This window comes from Canis lupus, chromosome 17 (genome assembly GCF_003254725.2).
Source record: "Canis lupus dingo isolate Sandy chromosome 17, ASM325472v2, whole genome shotgun sequence".
NCBI classification, from domain to species: domain Eukaryota; kingdom Metazoa; phylum Chordata; class Mammalia; order Carnivora; family Canidae; genus Canis; species Canis lupus.
In genome coordinates, this window is record NC_064259.1 from 49,281,336 (window position 1) to 49,308,290 (window position 26,955).

Consider the following 26,955-nt stretch of genomic DNA (forward strand, 5'->3'; position numbering starts at 1 on the left):
CTAAGTTCTAAGGTATCATAGGATGGACAACAAATGCTGGTAGTTAATGTTCCTTTACTATATTGATAAATTTGTTAGTGCTTTATTTAGGACTTAGGCATCTGTATTACCAAGCTTAGGTGAAGTGTGTGTATGTGTGTATGTATATGATTTATTAGGTTGTATTCATAAAACTGAGTTATGTTGATTTTCTTAACTTTCTATGCTCAACAACAGTTAAAATAGCAAGAGATATTTAAACACCAAAGTCCACAGCAGCACTATTCACAAGCCAAGAAGTGGAGGCAACCCAAGTGTTATCAATGGATGAGTAGATAAACAAGATGTGATATATACATATAATGGAATATTATACAGCCTCAAAAAGGAAGGAAATTCTGACAGATGCTACAACATGGATGATCCTTCATGACATTATGGTAAGTAAAACAAACCAGTCATAAAAAGACAAATATTGTATGATTCCATTTATATGAGGTATCCAAAGAGACAAACTCATTAAGACAGAAAATAGAGGGGTGGTCACCTGGGGGTGGGGGAAAGAGATGTGGTTCAATGGGTACAGAGTTTTAGTTTTAAAGATAAAAAAGTTCTGGAGATCTGTTTCACAAGAATATGAGTACTTAACACTACTCAGCTGTACACTTAAAAATGGTTGAGATGGCAAACTTTATGTTATGGATTTTTTTTGCCACAATAATTACTTTAAATGTAAACGGACAAAATTCTCCAATCAAAAAACCTAGAGCGGTTGCCTCTATATGCTGCCTACCATAGACTCACTTCAGATGTAAGGACATACACAGATTGAAAAGGAAGGGATAAAAAGAGATGTTCCATGCAAATGGAAACCAAAGGAAAGCCAGGGCAGCTATACTTATATCAGATAAAACGACTTTAAAATAAAGACTGCAATAAGAGATAAAGCAGGACATTACATAATGATAAAGAGATCAATCCAATAAGAAGTTATAACATACGTAAATATTTATGCCTGCAACATGGGAGCATCTAAATATATAAAGCAAATATTAACAGACCTACAAGGAGAATGATAGCAATACAATAGTTGATGACTTTAATATATAACTCACATAAATTAATAGATCATCCAGACAGAAAATCAATATGGAAATATCAGCTTTAAACAAAACTTAGACCAGATGAACTTAACAGATATATACAGAACTGTCCATCCCAAAGCAACAGATACACATTCTTCTCAAGTATATATGGAATACTCTCTAGGATAGACATATATTAGGCCATAAAACAAGTCTTCACAAATTTTTAAAAAGACTGAAATCATATTAAGCATCTTTTCCAATCACAATGGTATGAAACTCGAGATCAATCACAAGACGACTAGAAAATTCACAAATATGTGGAGATTAAACAACATGCTACTGAACAACCAATGGGTCAACGAAGAAATTAAAAGCAAAATACACCTTGAGACAAATGGAAATACAACATACGCTGGGATGGGATACACTTACAGGATGTAGCAAAAGCAGTTATTAAAGGGAAGTTCACAGTGATAAAATGCCTATTTTAAGAAAGAAGAAAAATCTCAAACAACCTAACTTTACACCTCAAGGAACTAGAAAGAAAAAGAACAAATGAAGTCCAAAATTACAAGAAAAAAGAAAATAAAGATAAGAGCAGAAATAAATTAGAGAGTAAAAATAGAAAAAAAAAATCAATGAAACCAAGAGCTGGTTTTTGAAAAGGTAAACAAAATTGATAAACCTTTATCTAGATTCACTAAGAAAAAAAAGAGAAAAGGCCCCAATAAATAAAATCAGAAATGAAAGGGATGTTACAACTGATACCACAGAAATACAAATGATCACAAAAGACCATACAATCTATACAATTACATATCAACAAATTGGACAACATAAAAGAAATAAATTCCCAGAAACATACAATCTTCCAAGACTGAATCATGAATACAAAATCTCAAGAGACTAATTACTAGTAAGGAGATTGAATCAGTAATTTAAACACCACCCACAAGCAAAATTCCAGGACAAAACAGCTTCACTGGTAAGTTCTACCAAATATTCAAAGAATTAATACTAATTCTTATTAAATTCTTCCAAAAAAACAGGAGGGAACATTTCCAAACCCATTTAACAAAGGCCAGCATTATCTGATATCAAAATCAGACAAGGACACCACAAGAAAAGAAAATTAAAGTCTAATTTCCTGATAAACAAAGATGCAAAAATCCTAAACAAAATATTAGCAAAGTGAATTCAACAATACATTAAAAGGATCACCCATCATGATCAAGTAGGATTTATTCCAGGGATATGGAGAAAAGGGAACCTTTGTGCCCTGTTGGTAGGAATGTAAATTGGTGCAGCCACTTCTGAGTGTTTATCTGAAGAAAATGAAAACACTAGCTCAAAAAGATATATGTGCCCACCATGTTCACTGCAGCATTATTTCCAATAGCCAACATATGGGAACAACCTAAATGTCCACTGATGGATGAACAGATTAAAAAAATTGTTTATATATATATTTATATATATCTCACATATATTGTGATATACATATGCAATAGAATATTATTCAGCCATAAGATAGAATTTTAAAGTTGTAATATATATGTTTATATATACATATATATATATATAATCACATATATGTTGTGAGATACATACACGAGTGTACATGCACATGACAGAATATTTTTCAGCTTTTAAAAATAATGAAATCTTGCCAAAACAACATGGATGGAACTTGAGGCCATTATGCTAAGTGGAATAAGTCTGACAGAGAGAGACAAATACCATATGATCTCACTTATATGTAGAATCTTAACAAACAAAACAAGCTCATAGGTAAGCCTTTCGGCCCAGGGCGTGATCCTGGGGTCCCCGGATTGAGTCCCATGTCAGGCTCCCCGCATGGAGCCTGCTTCTCCCTCTGCCTGTGTCTCTGCCTCTCTCTCTCTCTGTGTCTCTCATTAATAAATAAAAATAAAATCTTTAAAAAAAAGAGATAATTTTGGTTTTTTTTTTTTTTTGATAATTTTGGTTTTATTCACATATAATTTTTTTTTCTTTTTACCAGAAAATCACCTATTTTACTGAGGAGCAAATTCATTAGCCTAGTTCCACACAGTACTTTCTTATAACATACATTTGTTGTATCCCCTTGTTCATTTCCAATTTTGGATGTTTTTCTTTTTTCTCTTTGACTACTTTATTCCTTTTTTAAAAAATGACTATGAATTTACCAACTCTATTTTAAAATTCAGTAATTTTTGTTTTATTTTTATTTTTAAAAAAGATTTATTTGAGAAAGAGAAAGTACGAGCAGGAGGAGAGGCTGAGGGAAGAGCAGTCCCCCTGCTGAGCCAGGAGTCTGATGCGGGGCTTTGATCCCAGGACCCTGGGATCATGACCAGAGCTGAAGGTAAATGCTTAACTGACTGAGCCACCCAGGCGCCCCTGATTTCTGCTTGAATATGTGTTTTTTTTTTCTTCCTGGCTTTCCTACTATATATTTTGTTCTTTTTTTCTAATTTGAGTCAAATGTTTAATTCATTTTTTATTCTTTCTTATTAAATAGTTAAAGCATTTAAAGTTCTAAATTTCCTTCCTAGTACAGCTTGTAGAAATTTCAGATGTTTGGTCTTTGATACTGCATTACCGTTCATCTCTAAATAAGTAAATATGCAGTTTTTATCTTTTCGTATGCTTTCCTTCTTTTACCTTCTAAGAGGTAATCTTCTATGATTAACTTGTTAATTTTTAAATTATACAATCTTTAAAATCATTATTCAAAACATGTGCATATTTACTGTTCTGTTCCATAGAACCTTAAGGATTTCCCACCTGTTAGCTAGGTGACTTTGGTCAAGCCTGTGCATTTATTTCTATCTTTTTGAGCGTCAGGCACTATTCTAGGAGCTGAGAATACAAGGGTGAACAAGAACAAGTTGCTGTTTTCAAGGACTGTATACTTTGGATACAGAAACTAGAAATAAACAGGATGATTTTAGCTAATGACAGTGCTATTCAGAGAGTAAAAAGGAGGTGTGGTAGAGTGATGGGGTGGAGGTGGTTTAGATGGGGTTGTCAGGGAAGATCACTCAGCTGCCACATCCCATGAACTCATCTTGGTCGTTAGCCCAGAAAACCTCTCCTGAGCCATTTGGCATCACTCATCTCTCTTTGTTTTCAACTGTTGCCTTCCTTGGCTTCTGTGATAAGATAGTGGTGTCACTATCTCCTGGTCTCCTCCTGCCTCTCTGACCTCCCCTTCTCAGCCTCCATCACATCTTCTCTTGACTACCCACTGAATGAGCCTGTTGGGCAGGATAACCATCTGTCCTGGCAGTTGGAAGAGAGCTCAACTGCTGGCTCCCTCTGCTGAGAGCACTTGCTCACATTCAGACCGTTGGCACAAGGTGACACTGTGGTGGTAGCACAGGCCCAAAAAGCAGTGTCTGAGGCAAGGTGTTAAGATGGCTTCCCACAAAGTGGAGACAGAGCTTCTCAATCAGGGCATGGGTCCAGCTGGCTTCCTTACATACAATTCAACACCAAGGATTCTATTTTAAGAAGGGCTAAGCAAAAGAAAGTAAGGAAGGCACTCACCTGGAAAACAAGCATGATTCCTACCCTTACAGAATTTATATGACAGTTCAGACCCGACCCACATAAGAAGACAATGAGAAAACACTGCAAGATGGCAAAGAACAACTCATTAAATTGTGGGAAACAAGGGGGATCCCTGGGTGGCTCAGCGGTTTAACGCCTGCCTTTGGCCCAGGGCACGATCCTGGAGTCCCTGGATCGAGTCCCATGTCGGGCTCCTGGCATGGAGCTTGCTTCTCCCTCCTCCTGTGTCTCTGCCTCTCTCTCTCTCTCTATGTCTATCATAAATAAATAAATACATAAATCTTTAAAAAAAATAAATTGTGGGAAACAGCCTAAAAGTGCCACTGGAGTTCTAAGAAGGAAGCCCCCAGAGTGAATGTACCAGTGAGAGAAGGCACAATAGCAAGTGGAACCTGAACTAAGCCCTAGGGGATGCAGGGTTGGTCACCAAAGGACATGAGAGCCCATGATTGTGCAGTAAAACTGGGCTGGATTCCGGATCTAATAGGCACAGTGAGTGATACTAGACACATCCTATAAGCATATGGTCCCACTTCGGACCCTAAGTAGGCTAAGGCGAACAAAAACCCCAACTCTGAGTAAAGGAGTGGAACCTTTGTGAAGAGGGTTCAAGATTTTTTTTGAAAGACCTTATTTATTTATTCATGAGACACACACACAGAGATAGAGAGAGGCAGAGACACAGGCAGAGGGAGAAGCAGGCTCCATGCAGGGAGCCCGATGTGGGACTTGATCTCGGGACTCCAGGATCACGTCCTGGGCCGAAAGCAGGCACTAAACTGCTGAGCCATCCAGGGATCCCCCATCTTATAGATTTTTAAAAGAAGTTTGGGAAGTTAAGTGACTTGTGGGTGAATAAACAGCTGGGCCTAAAGGCAAAGTCTTAAATATTCAATCTGGCACTTCCTCTCCAGAGGATAATGTTCCAATGGTCTTGATCCAAACAGGCCTTCTCAGTGCCCCAGGCAAAGCTCCTCACAAAAAGAAATGAGTCCTGACTCAGAAGTTCCACTCCTGGTCACATGCTTGAAAGATCCTTGGACAAACTTGTCTCCAAATCCAGGTAGGGTTAAAACACTGAGATATGGGGGCAGGGAGAGCCAGGAGGCACAATATCAACTGATGAACTGTTTTCTAGGGAACAACTGATCTGTTCCTGAACTGTTCTCAAAATCTATTTGAAACAGAACAACATTGCAGGATTTACTGGGCTTTCATGTCATTAAAGCTTTGCTCTCAGAGGTCTCCATTCCTCCCAATCGTCACATGATAAACTTTTCCTTTTACTGGAGCAACTGAAACCCAGAAGAAGTAATCAATAGTTAAAGGGCATAGACACCATGATTTTAAAATTGGGGGTGTCAAAATGAAAGTTCAAACTCTTGCATCTCAAGCAATAAATATCTGCCCCACTAGCCCCACTAGGGAATACTTCTCCCCAGGCTGCCTCTTAAGGTGTCTGTTACCTGACAAAGCAAAATAAAGGCTTAAGTGGTTTCTTCTTCCTCTTTGGTGGCATTTAACTAGAGTATGTGAAAGTGATAATCTGAAGAAGCTCAGCCCTGCCCTGACTCCCAGAAGAGCAAATTCCCCAAAGTCTCTCTGTACCTAGACCATGGCACTTTGGAAGGTCTGTGCCTCTAAAGTCAACTGGCAACCAGACACTGCCTCTCCCTCCCTACTCAGCCCAGACCAGTAAGCATGGTGCTTCTCTGCCTTGGGAGCATAAAGGCTTTCAGGAGCCCACGAATCAGTCTCTTTACTGAGCAGCTGCTATTGTTTCAATAGAAGCTGTTTCCCCATGTTTCATGTTCTGATTCCCTTTTATTCACAATATGGAATGCTTCCCTCCTTTTTCTACAACTCTGGCTCCTTTTCTCTTTCATGGGCCTGCCCCACCCATCTCCCTGCTTCCTTGTGGTCTGGCTTGCTACCACAGCTTTCCCCCAGAGCTTGGTGGGGAAAAAGACACTGAAACCACCCCATGCAGAGTGACTACAGAGGTGGAAAGAGGGCATTTACACACTGGTTTCCTGCCCCCCAGCAGCCTCTGAGATTTCTGGCACACAGGTGCAGAGGCAGAAAAGATGTGGCCATTTGGTAAAGAGTAAATGACCAATGTGGTTGTGACACATGACATATTCAGTTCACTCCAGTTTGACAAACATTTGCAGAAAGTCTCTGAAGTGCAGAGATGGATAAGAGAGCTCACAATTCTTAGGCAAGCTTTTCAACCCTGGCTGCACCCTAGCAGCTTTAGAGACAAGGACGAAAACAAAACCAAAACACTCTGAGGGACCCCACTCCAGAGATTCAGAATTCATTGGTATGGGGTAGAGCACAAGTATTAGTATTTTCTTAAAAGCACCCCAGGCATTTGAATGTGGAGCCAGGGGCAGGAGCATTATATGATCATATGCAGAAAGTTCTGAATAAAGGCTAAATTTAGGTTTTAGGCAATGCAAAGCTATTGCAGGTTTTGAAGCAAAATAGGAAACATGAGGATGGCTATAATTTAGGAACCTTCTCCTGACTGTACTAGGCAGAACAGACTAGAGTCAAGAAATACTAAAAAGAGAGAAAGAGAGAGAGAGAGGCTGGGGAAAAGCCTATTATTGCACTAGTCCAAGTAAGGAGAAATAAAGCCCTAAACCAAGCAATAGCCCTGAGCATGGAAAGAAAGGACCAGACTGGGGCAATTACAGGACTACTGAGGCAAGGCATGACAGTCCAGGCTGCCTCTGGGGCCACAGTGGGGAAAGGAAGGCAGTAACAGGAGGGGCACTCTTCCTCTCCCCAGACTTGCTTGGCCCCACATTCCCACCTACACTAGAACTGCAGAAGAGGGCAGCCCCACTAGCCCAGCGGTTTAGCGCCGCCTTCAGCCCAGTGCTTGATCCTGGAGACACAGGATCGAGTCCCACGTCAGGCTACCTGCATGGAGCCTGCCTCTCTCTCTCTCTGTGTGTGTGTGTGTGTCTGTGTCTGTCATGAATAAATAAATAAAATCTTTAAAAAAAAAAAAAAAAAAAGAACTGCAGAAGAATTTCCAATACCTTGAGAGTTAAGAACCTAAGAGGAGAAGAATATAAAGACTTGGTTCTTCCAAGGGAAAAGTTCAAAGACACTAACCTGAGTGATAAAGAACATAGTATATTCAAGGACACAAAACTTTAAAATGAAGCGAAACTTTGTACATTTGCAGACTTTCTCACAGAATTGTGATATAAAAAGAACCCACTCTTCTACACAAGGTATTTATTCTCCTGCCCTCACCTGCGGGCACAAACAATACCATTATTTCTAGGTTGCCTTAGAACACTAGGTGCAGCTCATAGAAGGAAATCTATAGAACCAATTGCAGCTTCAAATACCTTCCTAGATGGTGCCGGAGTAAGAAAAACAGTCAACATATTAACATTGGCAGGGTGGGGTGTCAAGGGAATGGAATCACTCATTTGGAGTGTAACCCGGCACTCCAAATAAAGGCTCTATTATCATTAGCTGAAAGCTTTTAGGGCATAAGAAGGAAGTGAACAGGATGACCCACTTGAGACAACACCAAAAGAACACAACTTCACAGCCCTGGAAGATGGCAACAGCCAGACAAAAGATGAGCAGTTAACAGTGAATTGGGACACGCCTTCAGTGTCAGCCCAGCTCAAATTCCCCATACAACCAGACTTCTTCGTTAGCCTGTTTAGACAATACTTGATCAAACATATCACTCTAGAGTATACACACATAAAATATGTTAATTGTCATTTTATTGTAGAGGAAAAAATATCCTGTAATATTTGTTAAATAACAATACTTCCTGACAAAAATCATTCTTCAGGGTTTTCGAGCCTCACCATCTCGTCAGACATAGTGAGCTATCCCTCACCCTTGTAATAAGCTTCATTAATATTGGCATAAACCACAGGAAAACCCAAAGATTTTCTAAATGGCTTCCCAATTTCTACATAGATGCCCTTAATAATTCCAAAGGTAAACAACAACAAACATATTGGTGGAGAAATTAGGATAGATTAGAGGGGAAAAAAATATTAACACAACTGGTGAATCGAGAACAAAGGGCATAGATAAGTATTCATTATACCATTCTTTCAACTTAATTTTTTCATTACAGATATACTGAAGAGTTGTCTTAGCATTATCATGCCATTTTCCACACTTGCCTAAAAAGTACAGCCAATTATTTCTTTTTAAACCAGAAACAGAAGAATTAGTTCTCCCCCAGGTTATACTCACTTTCAATTCTGTCTAAAAAAGCTTCCAGAGTTTTCTGGAAAGTTTAAATTAAGAGGCTACAGTACACTGATATGGTTTTATAGTTCTTGGGAGGTGTTTGAGTCAAATTTTCATCGAAGGTCTGTGATGGTCACTGCTCTATCCACAACAGTCACGTGGCTGCAGCTCTACAACAGGCAAAAAGAAAGAAAGGGAAAGTCCTGGCAAATTCTAAGAAGTCACTTTTTAAAAGTTCTTATTTAACATGCTGATTCTGGCTAATGGTTTCAGTCTGGAAGCCAGATCACTACTTACATGGCAGTTATGGTGAGGGGCCTGGGATTCAGTGACTCCCCAATCCTAATCTGTAGGCCTCAATCAATGTGGGCCCACATACCTTCATTGACTTTTCAACTGGATGTATATTCTACAGTCATTCATAAAATATACATTTATTTGAAAGAACTGCTGAATTCATTAGTTTTGGGGGCTCACTGCGTCAACCAGTTAATACAGTGCACCCACTGTCACATGGGGAATGCTCACTTTTGGCTTGCAAAAGGGGTCTTTATAACTGAAAAACTGAAAATGTGGTCACTTTTTTTCCAGCCTGTTTCAACATCCTAGTACCTAGATATTTATTACATTCCAAGGCAGACTGACCTATTTATGAACAGATCTGTCAGAAAGTTCATTCTTATATTCAGCTATAAACTCTTTCCTTGAGGACTTAGTTTAGTTCTGGGAGTCTTATGAAATGCACTCAATACCTTTTCATACAACAATACTTCTAACTTAAAGTTGGTTTTCAGATACTCCCTGAGGTTTTCCTTCTAAGCATCCCAGTTCCTTTCATGTGACAGGGTTCTGAGTCCCTTTTCCATACTGGTCACTTTTTAGTGAACCCAAAAGAAATAACACTCCATGGCTAGCATGGAGTGAAGCAACCTATCACATTAGATTTGAGGGGCAAATTGAAACATACCGATCTTATCAACAACTGAAATTTTTTATTCACAGAATACAAGTTAGGGAAAAAAAAACAGAAAACAAAAAAAACTTCCTCAGAAGGTCAGAAAAAGAAATCCCTATTATTTAAGCAAAATTTCAGAAGCAAATATATCTTACCTATCTTAAGTGGCTTTTCCCCTTTGAATCCAAATCTCTTATTAAAGTATAGGCTTAGCTATAACTAACTAACCAACTAAAACTAATATTTAATAAGCAAGCTACTGTACCAGGTACTTTCTGTGTATTCCTTCAATTAAGCCTCTCATTAACCCTATAAAGTAGGTGTTATCATCATTATCATCTCCCTTTACAGATGAGTAGGCTGAGGCCCAGGAAGATGAAGTCTAGTCAGACAGTCCTTAAATGGCAGAGCTACAACTCAAATCCATTCCTATCCCACACCACTTCCTAAATACATCCTTTTTAGGAAGACTTGAAAAGATGAGTGACAAGGCTGATCTTCTATGTGGGTCAGATAGGATAATGCACCTCATCAGCTCAGACTGTCCTCTCTGCTTGAATGAAGCACAGCCCCAATTTCTCCTATTTAGATACATACACAGAAGAGAGGTGGATCCTTGCTGTGTGGATGAAATCCTTTCTGGCGACAGGAAGAAATCTCTTCTAGTCCATGGTCAGTTAATTTAAAGAATCCAGTTCTGCAATAAGAAAAAGCAGGCCCAGAATCATGCAAAGGTGCTTCCCCAGTCTGAAACACATGCGCATACACAGAGTTCATTTTGAGACAGCTTCAAAAGTATGCTGGCACATAGGTCTCTTCTCTGGTGAATGAATCAGAGTTAGAGAATGACTCATCACTGCCACCACACTAGTTTTGCTGGGAGAATTCATAGTAAATAACAAGATTTAGAATGAAAAAGAAGTTTAACTGAGATAATCTGTTTGATTTTGAAATTCTTTACTCTGACATCAGTCTCTTAAAATTCCTATTGCTTCAAGTCAAACACTTCAATTTTATGTCCTTTTCTCCTAAAAGCAACAAAAGATTGCTTTGATGCCTTTTTTAAACAAGCATAGTAGGTGTATCAGGATACGGTGCTGAAAAGGTAACCTTTTAAAATAGCCATTTAATCCCACAATCTAGATATTTTAGAGAAAACAAGGTCTTTTAAATAGAGACCTCTTCCTCGCAGACTTTTCCCCACTATCTCCCTGTAATGCCCTTCAGGGCATCTATGTACTTACTCCTGGAACTTGGGGGAGCAAACAATGGCTATTGATTCCGGCAACATCATCTGGTAGGAGCAATGAGTGTGTAGATCAACACTGGAGAGGAAGGCAGTCTGTGTGGGATGAGTCTGAGAAGAGAAAAAAAGGATCTGAGACCCCTGTCAGTGAGACAGCCGAGCCTGGCCCAAGAAAAAGACAGAGCAAAAGAGTTCTAAACAGCTGGCCACGACCTCCTTCTCAAGTACAAAGCCACTGGCAGTCATAAGGACATATGCCTAAAATTTATTACTTTTGAGCATTATAAATAAAGTATAGCTTAACAGGGGTATGTAAAGAAATTCATAATTTGTAATTGACTATCAAGACTTATTTGGCCCCTCATATACTCTCTCTCTGAAACAGAGAGTTATCCATTCTGGAATAGACGGTAGATGCTGTCCGATACTTCAATGCGGTAGAAGTCAAGGACTTAACAAACCACAGTTGGGTAGGATTCTTCTTCTTGATGGAGGTGTTAAAAGGTCAAGCATGAATGTGCAGCTCTACAGGAAAAATGTCAAATGCTATCCTATGGCTAAAGTACCATCCAAGGATGTGAGAAGCAGGGGCCATCAGGATTTCAGTGGTAGTTAAATCACACAAAAGACCCTATCTTGTTTGGGAAAAGGAACAAGATATTGAAATTTGAGGGTAATCTGTTACAGCACCATCAAAGTTTTATTGAGCACATTGTTTATACACAAATGAGTAACTACATAATGCCTTATGTTCATCTTAGAGGGGTGTGAGTGTAGATAACAAGAATAGGAAAAGAAAGCCCCAACTGGACTCAAAAAGACCACCAACCTTTACTGAAAGAACACCCAGAAAATGAATAAATATACCTGATCAGCATTCTCAAACTTGCTGTGTACAAAAATGAAGCTCCCGAGGAGCCTGTCAAAAGCATAGGCTCCTATGCCCTACCTTTAGAAATATCCATCCTGAAACTTTTTCTTTTTTAAAGCTCATTCATGGGTGCCTAGGTGGCTCAATCAGTTAAGCTTCCAACTCTTGATTTTGGCTCAGCTCGTGATCTCAGGGTGGTGAGATGGAGCCTGCTTCAGATTCTCACTCTCTGCCCCTCTTCCTGCCTCTAATTAGTAAACAAGCAAACAAACAAGTAAATATTTCAATGATTCTTATGTGCAGCCTCATCTGAGAAGCACCACTCCACAGAATGCTATGGCCGGCTCACTGTGGAAGAGGCCTGCAGGTCAGGAACATGGTAACAGAGTGCTGACAGCAAATACACACACAGGTCCTCATGGGGGCAGGTATGAACTTTGGTGACCACAAGGAAAAAATACTATTTACCAAATTATATGATCCTACAGACTATTAGGGACAAATGGTCTGTGCCAACACCTTTCAGCCTGTGGTCAGAAGAAGGAATTTTAACTGGGGATGAATTTTAACTGGGGATGAATGAGGCCTACATAAGCCAATCTAGGCCTCTGATCTAAAGTTGGGATAGCTAGAAAGACAAACTAGAGACACACAGCAGAAGCTCAATAAATCATTGTTCAACTAAATCAAAAAACCTTGTCTTAAGCCTGTCTTCTCTTCTATTGTGCTTTTTCTCCTTCCTTCACAACTGAATTTCTTGAAAAAATAGTTGTGTCCCTCCTGCCGGAGACAGAGGGAGGCATTTTTATGACCAAAGGAGCAGAAATGAACATGGAGACCAAATGCCAGGGCTGCCTTGGCGCCTGGCCGGGAGGGAGCAGCCTGGGACAGTGATACGAGCTAAGGCAGGGCTGAGGCCAGCTGGAAGACTGCTGTAAATCTTGGGCTGGAGGGCCACCTGGTAGGGGGGAGCAATACATGACCACATAAACTTTTTGATCAGCCAAACTGATTTATAGCTGGCAGAGTACAGAAGGAAGAACTGATCCTTTGCATCATCCTCTTGTCAATTTTAGGATCTGAGCAAATCTCTGCTTTCTTCTGTTTTTAACCCCCAGTTAGGAAGTAATGGTACAGAAATATCATGGGGGGGGGGGAGCTGAAATACTATCAACTTCAGCCCTAAATTTATTCCTAGCTTGACCCTCACTAATTTAGAAATTCTTTTATTCATTTGTGGCTGAATTCTACCTGCAGTCTAAATAGTAATTATTCCAAAGTTCCCTAAAACCACCTGTCTCCCCTCCACCCAGGCAGTGGATCTAGACTGCAACTCTGTTGAATCAAATGAATTCCTCCAAAGAGAACCTCCAAAATCTCTCTGTATCTCTTTCTTCAATTCTATCTCAGAAAGATGAGTGTTGGGATCCCTGGGTGGCGCAGCGGTTTGGCGCCTGCCTTTGGCCCAGGGCGTGATCCTGGAGACCCAGGATCGAATCCCACGTCGGACTCCCGGTGCATGGAGCCTGCTTCTCCCTCTGCCTGTGTCTCTGCCTGTCTCTCTCTCTCTCTGTGACTATCATAAATAAATAAAAAAAAATTAAAAAAAATTAAAAAAAAAAAAAAAAAAAAAGATGAGTGTTTTCTCCTCTATATGGAGATAAGCCCCCTTTTTGTACTTTTGGTTTAATACTTTCCTACCTCCACATTATTTTATCTCTGTCCCTTTACATCTCCTCTCCTGGCTCCACTACGTTCCACTGAGCTCCACTGGCTCACTGGCCATACAAAAAAATTCAGACAACTACATACAAGAATGTAGATAAACCTTAAAAATGTTGAGCAAAAGAAGCCAGGCACAGAAGAATACATATCATATCATTCTATTTACATAACATTCATAATCAGGCAAAACTAAATTGTTGAGGTCATGGCTATATATTTAGGTAGTAAAACTGTTAAGAAAGCAAAGGATTTCCAGAAAAGTCAGGAGAGAAATTTCCCATATCAGAGGAAAAGTGTGACAGGGCAAGACCAGGGGGATGGGAGCATGCCTCTCAAATGTTTTATTTCTCAATGTGGGTCATGCATGTACATAGATGTTTAGTTCATGATTCACTGAAGTATACATTTATCTTCATGTACTTCTTACATGTTATATTTCAAATATAAAGGTTTCAAAAAAACAAAATCAAAACAAAACACATGTTCATGCCTTTCACACTAAACCACAGATCAATAAATATTCTCAACCTGGCTACTCCTTAAACCACCATCCCATTTTTTTCCTTTCCCCATGAACTCTTTTTTTTTTTTTTAATTTTTATTTATTTATGTATGATAGTCACAGAGAGAGAAAGAGAGGCAGAGACACAGGCAGAGGGAGAAGCAGGCTCCATGCACTGGGAGCCCGATGTGGGATTCGATCCTGGGTCTCCAGGATCGTGCCCTGGGCCAAAGGCAGGCGCTAAACCGCTGCACCACCCAGGATCCCTGAACTAAACTCTTAAAAAAAAATAGAGTACATTTTACCATCACAACCTCAATCCCCATTACTTCTTCTTCTTTTTTTTTTTTTTTTAAAGATTTTATTTATTCATGAGAGACACACAGAGAGAAAGAGATACAGGCAGAGGGAGAAGCAGGCTCCCTGCAGGGAGCCCCATGCAGAACTCGATCGCAAGATTGCAAGACCCTGGGATCACACCTGAGCCAAAGGCAGACACTCAACCACTGAGTCACCCAGGTGCCCTCCTCATTACTTCTTAAACCAGTGTTCCTCCTCCTCTGGCTTCTGTGCCTGAACACTGCCCTCACCCTGCTCTTACACCTCTTTGCTTCATTATCAACTACTCCCTATGCTCCCCTGGGCAGCCTGCACCCAAGCTACTGGTGACTCTCTTCTTGCTCTCCATCCTCCTCCAGTTCCAAGGCTTTCCAGGTCAGCAATATGGGGCAGTCTCCCAGATCCCTCTCCCATCCTGACCTTGCTCCCAAGTCCCAGCCATATTTTCAGCTGCCTGATAACTACCTCCACCGGCAGAATGTCTCACACATACTTTAAGTACAACATGCTAAAAACTGTACCTACAATTTGCCCCACTTCTGAAGTAAGTTATTCCCTTTGGAGCCCTTGTTTCTGCTTGTGGGATGATCACTGCCACCCCCATGAGTCAAGCCTGCTCCCTAAGTCACCACTGACTTTTACTCATCTTCCTCTTACTCACTTCCTTCCCAAATGCAATGCCATGACTCTAACTCTCATCATTAGATTCTATCATCACACTCTTAAATGATCTCCCTGCTTCAACCTACTTTAAACTGCCTTTATTTTAGATATTCGAAAGAATGGCTTTGATCACATCATTGCTCTATTCAAAAACCTTCTTCTATTCTGCTTATTCACCCAAGATCCTCCAGAACATTGCTTCAGTGTATCACATTAAAGCTTATCAACTATGGGTTCCTGATATGAACCATGAACCCTGGCAGACTAGACTTCTCAATGTCTCAGGAACACAGTATTATTATTATTTTTTTTTAAATTTTTATTTATTTATGATAGTCACAGAGAGAGAGAGAGGCGCAGAGACACAGGCAGAGGGAGAAGCAGGCTCCATGCACCGGGAGCCCGACGCGGGATTCGATCCCGGGTCTCCAGGATCGCGCCCTGGGCCAAAGGCAGGTGCCAAACCGCTGCGCCACCGAGGGATCCCAGGAACACAGTATTCTTATTCCAATGTTGCCCCCTGCATATGAAACTCTCCCTTAGCCTATCTTGTCAAGATTCTACTACATCAAGCCAGGTAGAGTCCTTCCCTCCTCTGAATTCCATAGTGCTGTTTGTACCTCTTGAAGCATTGGCACATCCTGCCTCATGTGAACAGTGATTACTCGTCTCTGTTTAATCTCCTTTATGAGACCAAAACCGCATCTTACTCAAATTTGTATCCTGCAGCAGATAAGAAACAAGTTCTCTTTCTTCCACATACTATCACAGGGGATACCCCATAGAAGGCAAGTGTTTAGGTCATGGAATGCACACAGAACAGAGGTGCGTGGGACTGCCTCCTGGGTCAGTATTTCCTGAGTATCGCAGACAAGTATGCGTAATCTCCCCCCAAAAATGCAGACTTGTTTGTGTGCAAGCCTATTGCACAACATGAAAAGTACCTTGGTCTATGGAGTGAGGAGTTGAAAAGGAATAGAAAGAAAAATGCAGAAATGCTCTTTAGGGATGAAATTATATTTTACCTAAATATCACTAGAAGGTTGCATACAGTAAGTAGACACTTGAAAATCGGCCATATTGGTGACCCTACTGATTTACATAAAGGTATATGCTGCTTTAACAACGACCAATACAAGCATCTGAATTAATTTCCTTGGCTCATTAAAATATTTTGATTTATGTACCTTTTAGGAATATCATTTGCATGAAGTAGGTAGAGCTTATACAGTCAATATCCAGGTATACTCCAAGGCCAGCGTCCTACCACCATTCACTCACAGGGAAACTGGGACTTTATGGAAACAAGTTCATCTGCATTAAAACATTTTTTAAAATTCAAAAAATTAGGGGTGCCTGGGTGGCTCAGTCGGTTTAGCGTCTGCCTTCAGCCAGGTCATGATTCCGGGGTCATAGGATCAAACCCTGCGTCTGCCTCCCTGCTCAGCAGGAAGTCTGCTTCTCCTTCTCTCACGCATGCTCTCTCTCCTGAATAAATAAATAAAATCTTTTAAAAACTAAAATAAGGGATCCCTGGGTGGCTCAGCGGTTTGGCGCCTGCCTTTGGCCTAGGTCATGATCCTGGAGTCCCGGGATCAAGTCCTGCGTCGGGCTCCCTGTGTGGAGCCTGCTTCTCCCTTTGCCTGTGTCTCTGCCTCTCTCTCTCTCTCTCTGTCTCTCATGAATAAATAAATTAAAATTTTAAATAAATAAATAAATAAATACTAAAATAAAATTAAAAAGCCTTAAGTAGTTCCCAGAAATCAGTACTATAGTGGACGCAGTCAAGTATGCTAGGAAAGTTAAGTGTGTATCCAACAGAAGGAAAGACAATCACCTAAATAATCTGGACACAGTTCACTTTGTTCTAAGAAAGAAATAAGCAGTTTATAACATGGGGAGAGAGAAGGAGACTAGTCCTCGGAGAGCTGGGTATTGCTTACATGGATCCAGCCCAGTGTGATAAGACCCTGTTGATCCTGTATGAGGAAGAGCTCTTCTTCATTCTCAGTGTGGCAATAATCAGACCCCGCACTTTGCTTGGGGATGAGAACATGGGTAATGGTAAATTCATTCTTCATCTGTCAAAAGGAGAAAACAGCTAGCTTGTCACCACTCCCTGGCACCAGTGCAACCCCACTCTGTCACAGCAGCAGCAAGGTAAACATCTACATAAGCGAAAGCCCTTCCTGTACCAGAATGAGTCCTTGGTTTCCTTGAGTCCCTCACCTCAGTGGTTCCCAACCTTGGCTGCCCATGTGCACTGCAGCGGGCACTCTGCAAAGCCACAGGCACCCATACCCTGTGGGAATTCCTGGCTGCAGCCAAATGGGACTACTTGTGAGTCCCAAGAAGCTCCAGGATAGTACCATTTCTCTTCCTTTGCGCAGATCTAAGATAATTTCCCTCTTACTGCTTCTCTCAGCCCTTCTCATCCTCCAAGGCTGTTTCAATCTATTCTGTTTCACTCATTTCCGCATTCAGCAGTTAGTAATGGGGTCTTCCTAGTGCCTCTATCCAATGACTTTCCTTCCTCTGAATTCCTAGTGCTCTACCACATATACCACTCAGCATGCTACTTATCTTTGGGGATGTATCTCCCATCTCTTCAAAATGCTTAGGTACATCTTGTGGACACATGCTGTGTGCCTTACATATCATATATTCCCAGGCCTACCATAAAGCAGGTACTCAAAAACTGACATATAGGTAATGCTAGCTCTTCCTACCAAGTTTAGAATTACCTCTTTCTTACTAGTAGCATTAAAATAATCTGTTCAATTCAAGGGACCGTGAGTATCAACGAAATGCAAGGTAACCAAACTCAAAGTAACACTGCATTATGCTATCCCCAGTTCCTTCTGCAGAGGGATCATTGAATACAGTAACTGATCCCTGGATATCTTCTCTGAGGCTCACAGGAGGCCAAGGGGGAAGTAATAGTCTAAGCTCAGGAAAATGTTTGGTTTTTACCAGTTTTCCACAGAGAATTCCACATGTCTCCACTCCTCGGGCTGTGTTGGCACTGGCTAGCTGGAGAAACTGTGGACAGAGCCTTTCAGGTACCACCACATGGCGCAGTCCATCGATTGTAGGAGCTGTAAAGGAGAAGGGAGAGAAGTATGGGACCATGGGGAGAGCATTCCCAAGTGGACCCCTGAGCTGGCAGTCCTGGGAGAGCAATGCCAAACCACTGGGGTTCCCCGGACTGGGAACAGGGAGTGGGGATCTTACCCTGATGGATGAGAAGGAGGCTGTGGCCATAGCCACTGCAAGTACATTACTTTAAGAAAAGAGGCTTTAACCATTCAAGTTAAGACAAGGGTAAATTACTACTTAAAACAAGTTCCTGAGCTATTCAGAAATTCTGTCACAATCTAATACAAAGGATAATAAATAAATAAATAAATAATCTCCTCATTCTTTTTTTTTTTTTTTAAGATTTCATTTATTCATGAGAGACAGCGAGAGAGAGGCAAGACATAGGCAGAGGGAGATGCAGGCTCGCCTGATGTGAGACTTGATTCCTCGACTCCGGGATCACACCCTGAGCTGAAGGCAGTCGCTCTACCACTGAGCCACTCAGGCATCCCAACCTCTTCAATTTAGCTTTTACTTTCATTTTAAATCTCTCTTCTATCTCAGATAAGAATACTGGAGACTAGGACTTGCACAGAAATACACCAGGTATATTCTGTGTAATAGAAAATACTTTGGGTAACTAATTCTGAAGAAGATGTTAAAATGCCAAAACAAAACAATAACAAAAAACACATTCTGGTCCTCAAAAGAGGCATGAATGCACAGAGAAACTTATAAACCTGGTTTAGAATGCCAAGAATGAGCCCCACCCTGGATACCAGAGAGAACACTGTGAGAGAGACCACAGGCTCAAGTTAGGGGGTGTCTTTCATGATTACATTTTCATTTAAAAAGAAAAAGGATATTGTTTTTCAGATGTTCAACAGCAAGCTCTGGATTGCTGAGGAGGTAATAGATCAAGGAGCAGGCAATCACATGGCATCTGAGGATAGTATTTGAGGATTCAGAACGAAGGCTCAGCACAGTCCTTTCCTTGCAATTCTGCAATCACTCACCGAGTGCACACCAATGGGTACACTGTGCTCAGCCCACCATGAACACAAATACAAGTAAGATTCAAGCCCTAACCAGTACAAAGTTAAAATCTAGTTATTGGCAAATAACACTACCAGGTAGATGATCTCAACTGCATTACAGATACTAAGAGCTCTGGGAGTCTTGAGGAGAACAGAAGCAATCTGAATGAAGGGAAGGGAATATGGTAAAACTTTAAGGAAAGCAGGGAAGGCAGAGACAAAGAAAGGAGATTATAGGTTCAGGGCAAATGCTAACAAACCTCCTTGGATAAGATAGTCCAGAGGCTGCTCTGGAAACATGACAGCCCAATCAGACCAGAGCACAAAATGTGGATGAAGGAATGGCAATGGGAGACAAGTTGCTGAGTACATGAGGCAAAATCCTAAAGGCCAGGCTTTGGAGTCTGGCACCCCCTGCCCACTCTTGTGTTGTCCTTGTAAGTGGATCTTCTGCAAAGCTGACTTCCCTAAATGCTACTTGAAAACCAGTTCCTTCCCAAAATGATCTATTCTACTAATCAAGGTACATGCATCATTTTGCTGCTACTGTTACCGTCTCAGGTGATCAGTGTGAGAGGAGGAAAGACTGCCGACAGTTTTTATGGCTAGACTGAATCATCACCAACTACATATGATATTTACCTTGACTAAGCTCCTTAAGGATTAGGAACAATTTTAAAACAAGCATAATTTGGGATGCCTGGGTGGCTCAGTGGTTGAGTGACTGCCGTCGGCCTAGGGCGTGATCCTGGAGTTCCAGGATCGAGTCCTGCATTGGGTTCTCTGCATGGAGTCTGCTTCTCCTCCCTCTTCCTGTGTCTCTGCCTCTCTCTCTGTGTCTCTCATGAATAAATAAATAAAATCTTAAACAAACAAATAAATAAATGTCAACTGTTGAATTGTAAAGTGGTACTACAAATTTCAGATTTCCCTTCCAGAGGGCCAACAGTGGTCTCTAGTTCACTGAACATTTTGAATCTCTGTAAAATCCTTAAAAGTTGAGGGTCTGACTTTCAAGGATATCATGAGCTCTTCAGATAATCGACCTGTGCCAGGTAAATTATATGACTGAAGCAAAGGCCACTTTCATACAGTAAACAGTGTGACAGGACACCGCACAGCAATACTGTGACGAGGGGCTTCTGTGACCAGGGCCTAATGGGTGGGATCATGGAGGTAATCTTAGATTGAAACCCCCAGAACGACACTCTGCCTGGCTGAACCCCAGGTGGAAGAGGACCTGAGCGAGTGGACTCACTACTTTCTGAGTTGCTCAATGCTCCAGGTTTTAAGGACCTGTCTACCACAGGTGGCTTGGCAGGCCTTACAGCTGTATTACAGTCCGCAGGCTGTGCAGATGCGACAGGTGCTGGGGGGAATATGTCTGGGGAGGGCTTCTCCAAGTCCGGCACCAGAGGCCCGCCTAGGCCAGGGTCCACCTTCCCAAACTCTTGCACGATTTTCAGCCGCTCCTTTTCCAGTTCCTGGTTCCGGATCATCTCCTCAAAGGCATGGAACTGCTCCTGTTCCAACTGCTGCTGCTTCTGCTGCGCCACCCTCTGCCGTTCCTTCTCCAGCTCCTGCTGGATGGCCACATTCCGGGCGAGTTCTTCTGCTTCTCTCTTCTACAAAGAAGGAAGAGCAGTTAGACTTACACATGATGCTCAGGTGATATCACACCTCAGGAGGACAAGGCTTTGCAGCACAGTGATTTCCTAAAATGTACACCTGCTCTGGCCCAATTTCCCAACACGGAATTCACGTTGCCCTCAGCAGTTCCAAGGAATGGTCACCACTTGGGTCTAGCTGGCCACTGCAGACCTAGTCTTCCATTCCCACAGATCTCTCCCCAATAGCTCTTACTGATGCATTTTCTTCTTTACCGAAATCCTGATGCAATTTACTATCTACACCTCATAATCTGCATCCTACACAGTTTTATTCTCTAAAGGTGCTATGTACACATTCCCTCTCCCAAGTAAGTCCACAAAACAGAACCAAATCCAAACTTGTACCTGTTGTATTGGGGGTCTCTATTGCATTTTAACCCAAAAGGAAGCCTCTGAAATTTTCCTTGTGATTAGTTCAATAAGAGAATGATATTTTAAACTAACAAGAAATATCAAGTAATAATCTCCTTCAGTAAGGTTTTCACTCACTCAGTTCCTTAGAAAGATATGCATCACTGCATATCTGTTTACTTCTCTGCTGATTTGCAATGTTAGAGTCCAGAATAGGACTCAGCAGAGCACTACAGAATAAGGTGGAAGTGCTAGCAGCGTACATTCACATCTGACACAGACTACAGACAGTGCTTTGGGAGTTTCTCCACAGGCTCTAACTAACTCTTCTAACAAGAATCAATTGAAAATAGATTGAAAAACAATCAGTTATTATTAACAGGTATAACCAAATGTGAATCAACACCTCCAAGTTCACTGATCTAAAAACCTATGTTTTAATGAAAATTTTCACTGTTCTTAGGCTCTCATTCTAGATACAGCAGAAAAGCAACAGATTTTCTGTCCCTCAAATCACCTCGGGGGACAAGCAGGCTAAATATGCATTAGAATCCTCAGCCTAAACACTTGTGTTCTATTCTTTTGAGTTTCTGGCCTTTGCTGAAAGAAGTAAAATATGCCACTAAAAGCACAGGATCTGCTAAAAAAATCATATTACAATGCTAGGGCATACCCTAAAAATCCAAAATAATTTCCTTCCTTTTGGTGTTATCTACTTACCTTTTCTTCATTATATTCTATATATTCTTTGGTATATCGTTTTAATAGCTCTTCCTTCAGCTCTTCTGCTTTGGGAAATGCAATTTCCTTTAACTTCTGAGACACAAAAATAGAAAACTGAGAATGAGGATAATTCCCAGCTAATTAAGTAGAGAAGTAAAAAGTATAATTAAGTCAATTTGGCAATGATAACAATGTTTCTAAAAACAATGTAAAGTACCCCCTACTGTACAATACCTGCTACTTCATAACTGATCTGGTGAAATGGCCTTATCTCCCATTGCAGGATTTGATGCTCAGATGCGGACACAACTACTTTTACCTTGGAGTGAGTCTGTGCTGCTTTGAAGCTTTTAGATGGGCAACAGTGAAAGCGAAGACCCACCTTTACTGTGTCTTTCTTCTCAGGAATGACAGCTGATTTGTAATCTCGATGCTTTGGGAGCTTCTCAATAAAGAGCCTAAAGGAACAGATCAGAATTATTATCATGCAAAATATCCAAACGTCCAACAGACTCTGAAGCAAAGCAATTGCCTTATTCTGCAGCCACTGTTGAGATGGGTTTCCAGACATGCCAGGGAGGGGTCACACACATTGGCCATGTTCCCCACCCACCTTTAACCCAATGTTCCCCACCCACCTTTAACCCTACGTTCCCCTCCTCTCCCAAACCTGGTGTGCAGGAAGCACTAAACTCCCACAACTAAAAAGATAAGAGGGGGAAAAAAAGCAAACCTACCCTGTGCCCAAAAATATACCTCTAAAGAGATTATTTTTCTTGTTATAATGACAGTGACAGGTTTCCAAAGGAAAGGGCCTCTGTCACAAATTCTTCTTCAAATAAGTTTGGCAACCAAGGGCAGGGGGCTGAGAAAAACCCATGTTTTATGACTACCCTAGCCCCGTGATCTTAACTTTTGCTTCTTTTTCTTTGGGATTCGTGTTCCTTCAAAGCAGGATATTCTCTGCATCATATTAAGCACTGAGATGCTTACACAGTACATGTGTTGTAGGCATGTAATACGTGGATATTACATATGTGATGTGCCTTACAGTCCTGATGGAAAGTTCTTAGAGAAACTAAGTGCTAGATTTTCTCTTTCAGTTTTGTCTGTGGCTGTAAAGCTCAATGGGAAAAATAAACCGAATCATCTCACAGATCTCTAATATTTATGACGTCTACTTGGGAACAGTGAAAACAAACAGGAGTTCAGTAACTTGTCACAGCCCAAAGTGGCAGATTCAGTTGGCCAGTTTCAGAGTCTATTCTTCTAATCACTATATCACTCTGCCTCTACAGGGCTCCTGGAATGCCTAGAACTGTTAGAGGGGTACTGAACAAAGATGTCTTTTAATAGAATAAGTTGTAATAAATATAAGCTGAGACCCAAAACAAATCAATTGAGGGGAGTTTGCCCACAGCTCTAAAATACCATACCGTAGTTGGGGACTAACTGACTCCCAATTTCTGCCATGGGTAGGAGTAAACGGAGGAGGAAGCCTTAGTAAGGAAAAGAAGCCGACCCCACATGAAAGCAAACTCTTTTTAGATGATGCTTCCTCTCTTGGTTCTATATTAGGCATATGAAATTTTCATTTCAATCCAATCTGACAAGACCCTTCAGGCAGAGATGAATTCTAAAATAAAAATGATTCTAAAACTCTTCCCTTTGGGTTCATGAAAAAGATATAAAACAGTTTCCTTAAAGTCTGTATTTAGAATAAATACAGATTCATTTGTTCACCCATGAGGTCCTGAAAAAGATATTAAGATAAGTAAGACTAGTTAATATGTGCAAGAGACCTATAATTCAGTAGCTCTGTCTGGCCCTACAAGACCAAGCTACCTGCTCATACTTTAGGAGGCTGAATGTGCTTTCTATGGAAGAATGAATCAGCCAAGACAGTATCATGTCACATAAATACCACACTTTATATTCACGTGTGCTTTCAACCTAAAGGGCTGTGAAGTCCCTGAGCCCAGAGATTCCTGTATCTTGTGCTTTTCTGCATGTCCCTTTTTTTTTTAAAGATTGTATTTATTTACTCATTAGAGACACAGAGAGAGAGAGAGAGAGAGAGAGGCAGGCAGAGACACAGGGAGAGGGAGAAGCAGGCTCCATGCAGGGAGCCTGATTCAGGACTCGATCCCGGGTCTCCAGGATCATACCCCGGGCTGCAGGCAGCGCTAAACCGCTGCGCCACCAGGGCTGCCCTCTGCATGTCCCTCTAAAGCCAGCACAGTGCCTGTATGAAGAGGCACTTAATAAATATTTGAGGCATAAAATGGTCTTAAGACCTTCAGATGAGCTGAGAAAAAAAAAAAAGCCCAAAGTATAAAAAAGTGCATACAGTATACCATCTGATATGTAAGAAGGGGGACAATTCTCTATCTGTATGTACATACACATTTACTTTTAAATAATAATACAGGAAACCAAGGAATGTAGAGGGCAGGGAAAATAGAGTAGATGGGACAAGAGTGGGAATGAAACCTCTCAGCATATACCTCTTCCTATTATTTTGATTTTGAACCATGCAATGGAATCTAGTTTTTAAGTAAAGGTAACACTTCTAGATGCACACATGAATATCTTTCTCTTGTTTCAGCAACTGTAGTCAATTTTCTGAATGAGAAACATATGCACAGAAGGGTCTCTTGAAAACAGAACAGGCAACATAACCCATTGTCTGTACTGGAGGCAACAGCACTCAGCGGTGAGGAGGCAGGCTCTGGAGCCACCCTGCCTGGGCTCACATCCTGGTTTGGCCATTTACTAGCTGCGTGAACTCCTGAAAGTTATCCAGTCTCGCTACACTTCAGTTTATATATATATATATATATATATATATATATATATATATAGAGAGAGAGAGAGAGAGAGAGAGAGAGAGAGAGAGAGAATCCAGTGCTACCTGATAGGGCTGCTGGGACATTTAAAGAGATTAAAAAAAGAGTCAGGCACAGTGTCTAGCACATAGCCAACATCTGCTTGATATATATGCTATATATAGCGCATATATATATATATATATATAGTGATTGCTATATTATGCCATATGATTGTTTTTACCAATAAATAAAAAGTGTGAGCAAGAACAGAGGAAGATGTTAACTCCAGGGCTAGAAGTGTTGTAGACATAGAATACCAGTGGCCCAGATGTATACTGTTCTCTGGGGTAAGATCTGGTTGCAGCTTAGAGAGGGTACCAAAGCAAAGATGGTACTTAGAACAATGAGGATAAAAAGATATGCAGAAAAGGACAATGAGGATAAAAAGAGATTTGCAGAAAAGGAAATCAACTTTACTTATAATGAAAGAAATTCAAATTAAGATAAGGTACCACTTCCATATATCAAATTGGCAAAGGCTTAAAGATTGATTATAACCAGTGTACACAAGGATGTAAGGAAATGGGTGTCCATATATACTCTTAACAGGGCTGAAATTTGATAACATACTGTGTTATTACAGAACTGTAATTTTCCTGGGGATAGGGAAAGAAGACACCTCTTCAAATTTTAAACTCTGTATTTTAAATTCACAATTTCACCTCTAGGAATTTATCCTACATAACAGTACAAAGATATATATATAAGACTCATCAGTATAGCATTGGTCACAAAAGTAAACTAAAAACTCAAATGTCCATCAATAGGGGATTATGTAATGAATTATGCTGCAACAACATAGTAATTCACTCATTCATTAAACAGATATTTATTGAGCACCTACTGTGGGGTCAGGCATTATTGTAAAGGCTGGGGATTTGGCAGTGAATATAAATCCCTCCCCACCACAAGGTGTGTATTATAGTGAGGGAGACAGACGATAAAAGAAAACATATATAATCAGAGCTAGGAGAAAGTCATTAATAGGAAAGGGGAACATGAAGTGACAGGAGAGGGAGTGAGATTTTAGATAGGGCAGCTAAGAAAAGCATTGCTGAGAAGATGGCATTTAATTAAGGACCAAAAGAGAGGAAGCCATGAGGAGGTCTGGAACAACACAGTCCCAGGCAAAAGAAATAGCCCTGAGGAGAATGAGATGGATCAGTATGTCCTGATATGGAAAGATATGACTGTTAAGAAAGCAAGTTGTAAAATAAAATATATTGTATGATTTCATTCACACTTTAAGAAAAAAGGAATAAACACGTGAGCCTATGTGCTTCCATGGACACAAACATTTTCCTATACACACAAGAAATAACAGTGGTTATCTCCGGTGGATATGACTCTCCTTTCCACTATAGTATTTCTCTTGCCAGATGGTTTGAAAAAAAATTGTTTTAATTTAATCATGAATATTACTTTTCTATACAAATAACAAATTCAGAGTCAAGCAGAAATCCTATAACATGGGATTATAGATTATAGTGAGCATGACCAGAGATCCCAGTCTATAAGCCTCAAACCCAGGGGAAAACATTTTCAATACAGGTAACAGATCATTTTCAGGAAGCAGGTCTGTGTTACAAGAGGCTCACACAGCAGACAAGAATTGCCTAAGTCCTCTGTAACTCCCTTCTATGTAGCCTAGTCAATGACCATAAAAAGCTGTGAAAGAATTCACCGCCTGGATAACTGTCTGTGCTCATCATGAAAATATGTACTGATTTAATATGCTGAAGATCCTGCTATACTGGGGTCTGCAAAAGGCAAAGTATTCCTGCAGGAGGGAAAACCTCTGAGAGGCAAATGTGCTTCAGATCATTAAGATGCCTGAACTGCCCCTGGGAAAAGAACAAACATGCCTTTTAAAATCCGGAATTAAAGTATCCACAAAAGGTCTAGAGCAATGACCTGCAATAGTGGAGGAGGCAGAGGAGCAGTAAGGTAGATGCCTGCTCCCCTCCCTCCTCTTTCCTCAGTTGTAATAATTGCCAAAGTGAG

General features: G+C 40.8%; 1 protein-coding gene and 1 long non-coding RNA gene across 6 annotated transcripts in view; one reads left to right on the plus strand and one right to left on the minus strand.

Moving 5' to 3' along the window:
* Positions 1–22,527, plus strand: LOC112664229 (uncharacterized). Of its 2 annotated transcripts, XR_003139589.3 has the most exons (3): positions 1–39; positions 217–419; positions 22,344–22,527. It is a non-coding gene; the product is annotated as an uncharacterized LOC112664229 (long non-coding RNA). The 2 variants fall into 2 exon arrangements; XR_007403073.1 differs by lacking the exon at positions 1–39 and having other exon boundaries at positions 48–419.
* The window catches only part of LOC112664227 (STAM binding protein), a 26,578-nt gene continuing 8,019 nt past the window's right edge, over positions 8,397–26,955 (minus strand). For 2 of the 4 annotated variants that reach the window (XM_025453603.2, XM_025453604.3), the window contains exons 3-10: positions 22,443–22,518; positions 22,058–22,153; positions 20,575–20,941; positions 18,172–18,296; positions 17,142–17,279; positions 11,097–11,209; positions 10,450–10,549; positions 8,397–9,067 (exon numbers count right to left, since the gene is read on the minus strand). In XM_025453603.2, coding sequence (XP_025309388.1) covers positions 9,011–9,067; positions 10,450–10,549; positions 11,097–11,209; positions 17,142–17,279; positions 18,172–18,296; positions 20,575–20,941; positions 22,058–22,153; positions 22,443–22,518 — 1,072 coding nt within the window. In that variant the 3' untranslated portion in view covers positions 8,397–9,010. The remainder of the gene's footprint in view (positions 9,068–10,449; positions 10,550–11,096; positions 11,210–17,141; positions 17,280–18,171; positions 18,297–20,574; positions 20,942–22,057; positions 22,154–22,442; positions 22,519–26,955) is intronic. The other 2 variants (XM_049095747.1, XM_049095746.1) reach the window with 1 other exon arrangement.